This window comes from Xiphophorus maculatus, chromosome 23 (genome assembly GCF_002775205.1).
Source record: "Xiphophorus maculatus strain JP 163 A chromosome 23, X_maculatus-5.0-male, whole genome shotgun sequence".
Taxonomy (NCBI): domain Eukaryota; kingdom Metazoa; phylum Chordata; class Actinopteri; order Cyprinodontiformes; family Poeciliidae; genus Xiphophorus; species Xiphophorus maculatus.
Genome location: NC_036465.1, coordinates 11998830 through 12002562, shown reverse-complemented (window position 1 = coordinate 12002562; position 3733 = coordinate 11998830). Strand labels below are relative to the sequence as shown.

Below are 3733 nucleotides of genomic sequence, written 5' to 3'. Positions count from 1 at the left end.
CATTGAAAATGTATCGGAGTAAAAGTACACAATTAAGTTCGGAAATATAGTGAAGTAAAAGTGAAAGTCATCAAAAATGTTCATACTCGAGGAAAGTATGAAGTACTCCAAAATATACTTAAGTAAAGTAGTGAAGTGTTTTTACTTCGTTACTATACAACACTGATGATGACACTATAGTACATAACAGTAGTAGTAGAAGGATTACTAACATTAGGCATAGCAGTGGTGCTCTTTGGGAACAACACTCAGTATGGATCAGTATTTAGAAGAAAACTCGAAACTTAATTTCTGATGTAAGTTTATTCAATCTGCATGAAGGAAGTCTGTCTGAAATAAATTTTTACACCACAAAACTATTGCAATGATTTATTCAGCTTTATTCTATTACATATTTGTCAACATAATTTACAATTCTGCACAATTTAGTTGATTTAGGCAAAGATAAATGACTTAGTGTGATCCATGGGATATAGAACAGCTGGTTTTTTTTCATGTGTCGACAAACTGATATTACAAAATTAACAAACAAGAAAAAGGAAAAGAAAACATGATTTTGCATTACAAATTATGTCATTGAAATATGCTCAAAAAGAAGAGCATGAAATATTAAGAGTGATGTAATGACTAAAGTGAGGAGAGGTGATTTTGGTGACCATCTAATTTGACAGAGGAGTAAACACATTCTTCAGGAAGCGTTTTCTTCTCATTAGACCCTCTAACCCGGGTTTGCACTGATGCATAGTTCACTTCTATTGCTTCATCATCCTGCAAAAGAAGGAACAATTTAGTCTATTTTCATTATCATAGAACATGTTGTGAAAGACTTGTCAGAGATATATTTACCAAGTTTCTTGTGTGAACAACATTTGATTTGCCATCCTCTACCAGACTGGAACCACCATTTTGACCTTTGAAGAACAAACATAAGTGTTTTCATAGATTTTCTCTCTTTCTTGTTGTTTGCTTTTGGTGTTGTGAAAGATTATAATGTTTCTTCTATCTTGTCTTTTGGATAACTAAATGAAACACAAGAGAGACACAATGTTTTGCAAATGTAATTGTATTTTATTAGGATTTTATGTCAAGCAAAAAGTAAAACATACTTTTACCGGACTTAGTTGCAAGGCACCTTAATGCATAAAATAATTGAGCCAGTCACATGGCTGAGCTTCAATGGATTTAGGCTTCAAGTTGTGGAGAAGACTACTTTAACAAGTTCAAAGATGAGAGATTTTAGAGACTTTGAGAATGTCAAAGTCTCAGTTCTTTTGAAACTAAAGTACGTCAGAATAAATGGTTTGAAAAAAGATAACTACGCAATGCAATAAATGTTTGTGAAATAACACATTTGAAAAAACAAAACCCTTAATCTCACAGCACATATCCCACAGATGCTTCAGCCATAAGTATTCTCTGTCAAGACCCAGGAAACTGAGAAACAGAAAACTTATTCTGTTGTATGCTGTTTTTAACTTCTTTGTACAAGCACTTTGAATTGTCTTTGGCTGAAAGGTGCTATATAAATAAAGTTGCCTTGCCTTGCCTTGCCTAGAACTACAGTTCAAACAAGGTCATTAAAATTGGACAATAATACTGAAAAAATGTTGCGTTGCCTGATGCAAAGCAACATTTGCCTGAAATCGTCTCAATTTCAACTTTCAGAGAGCGGGGTCAGAATCTGGAATACACTAGAATGTATCCATCCTGTTCTGCTGGTACATGCATGCCAAAAAAGATGAGTTTGGGGTTAGCATTTTGTAAAACTCACCTTTGAATTGTCCACACTTTCGCTTCAGTTTAATGTAGAAAATGAGGAGGACTATAATAATAACACAGCAGGCCAGCAGTCCTCCAAGTATTATGACAAGTCTGTCAACTTCTTGCTCTATGTTAGAAAAAAAAGGGTTTGGCACATATCAAAAAAATGTTTTAACTGGTAGTGAATTTTTGCATTTGGACATTATCAACAAGGCTACACTAAGCCAACACAATAAACTATAACTTCCAGAAATAGGTTATAGAGTTCCCACGCACATGAACAAAATTGAAGGGACTGATTAAATTAAATTACTTCTGTGCTAATGCTCTGATAAAATATTTATATTTATCTGATGTGTTTAAAGTGGCCAGAAAACAAAAAACACATACTCATCTCCACTTTGGATCCTTCACCAATCACGATTGATCCACATGCTACCACAGCGCTGTAGTAAATTCCAGCATCAGATGAGTCTCGTACAGATAAACTGTAAGAACAGCTTCTGTCCAAGTCTTTGTCGCTGATGTTCGTCTGAGTATAAATGATGCCTGGATGGAATCGTTCTGATTCAGTTCTGAACCAGTACATACTGGGTTTAGTTGGGCACTGGGACTTTTCTTTATTCTTGGAGAGAAGTGAACACTGGAGAGTTACTGTCTCTCCCTGCTGAACCAACTCTGTCTTTGGATGTTGTTTCAAGTAGAGAGATTTCTGCTGTTTATCATCTGCAAGGTAAATATCACAGGTAACACAGTTAATGAAAAATACATTACATGTCAGTGAATTTTACAGGCAGAAAACAGCATCTTACCATTCACAGCTAGGAAAGTGCCACTGATGAACTTCTGTGAATATGTTGTTCCAATGTGACAGAAATATGTTGCTTCATCCTCTTTGCTGATATTGAAGATAGTGAGATCATGACGAGTCCCTTCTGGTGTTATTGCAAAGTGAGAGCCTTTAAATCTTTCAGTTATTGTCGTTTGACCAAGGATCACAGAAGCCACTATTTCAACTATGTGTCCAAGAGCCTGTTTATACCAGTTAACAAATTTAAGCTCCTTCTCAGAAACATTGCAGTCGAATGTTATATTATCACCGATGTCAACCAGAGTTAAGCTGATCAGGTGGGAAGTCTCAACAGTATGAATAAGAGCTGTGGAAAATAAGTTAAGGCTTTAGTAAAAAATAGTTTCAAACATTCAAGTCCGATATATTCCAACCATCTACTGCTGGAGATGCAATTCTTTCTAGAAAAGAAGTATTCTTACTTGCCATGCTGAGAACAATCATTGCGGCCAGTCTTGCGAACATTGTGGTACAGCTTTTCGTCTTCTCACATATCGGTGTCCTCTTACCAAATGGAAGGTTTAGATGGTGTAGAAGTGTTTCCAAAACAGGCAACAGTGATTGGCTGAAATGTTCGAAGTTGTACAGCCCACATTTGCTAAACCAGTGAGGCCTTTTCAGTGAACAAGGGATTTAAATGAGTATGCTTATTTGAACTTCTTACTTATGATAAGAATAATGCCAAAATAAGTTTTTTGTGTAGTGTATTTGGTTTTCTGATATCAAAAGTGATAATTATTGTAATGTCTTGCAAATTGTTAAATTTGTGGCAGATTTTGAGAAACATCATGAGCAAAGATGGTAGAGTTTTTTTTTGCTTTTGATAACAGCTTGTTTGTTGTGGATGCTGTTAATGAAGACTGAAAAACGTCATTTCCTTTTCCTTTATTGCTATATTAAAAACATCTGCTTTTGTCACTTGTCTGCTGAAACCAGCCATGGTCAAATCCTTCACCTGTCAAAAAGCGATCATACATATATGATATTTTTTCATATAGCTACTGGTTTGTGAATAAAAACGTAGATTTGATATTGATGTTAGAAAAACTGTTTCTATTTATATTTTCATAATTGTCCTCGCAATAGCGGGAAAACCCCGCCTCGCCCCTTAACACAGAAATG

The 3733-nt window shown here is 35.3% G+C and overlaps 1 protein-coding gene across 1 annotated transcript; it reads right to left on the bottom strand.

Moving 5' to 3' along the window:
* Positions 1 to 627: 627 nt before the first annotated feature.
* On the bottom strand, positions 628 to 3089 carry LOC106699719. Its single transcript, XM_023329100.1, has 6 exons — positions 3034 to 3089; positions 2574 to 2918; positions 2152 to 2487; positions 1772 to 1888; positions 847 to 911; positions 628 to 768 (listed from the first exon to the last, which is right to left on the bottom strand). Exons 1-6 carry the CDS (start codon positions 3074 to 3076, stop codon positions 628 to 630), a joined length of 1047 nt encoding a protein of 348 aa, XP_023184868.1. The 5' UTR covers positions 3077 to 3089.
* Between the last annotated feature and the right edge of the window lie 644 nt (positions 3090 to 3733).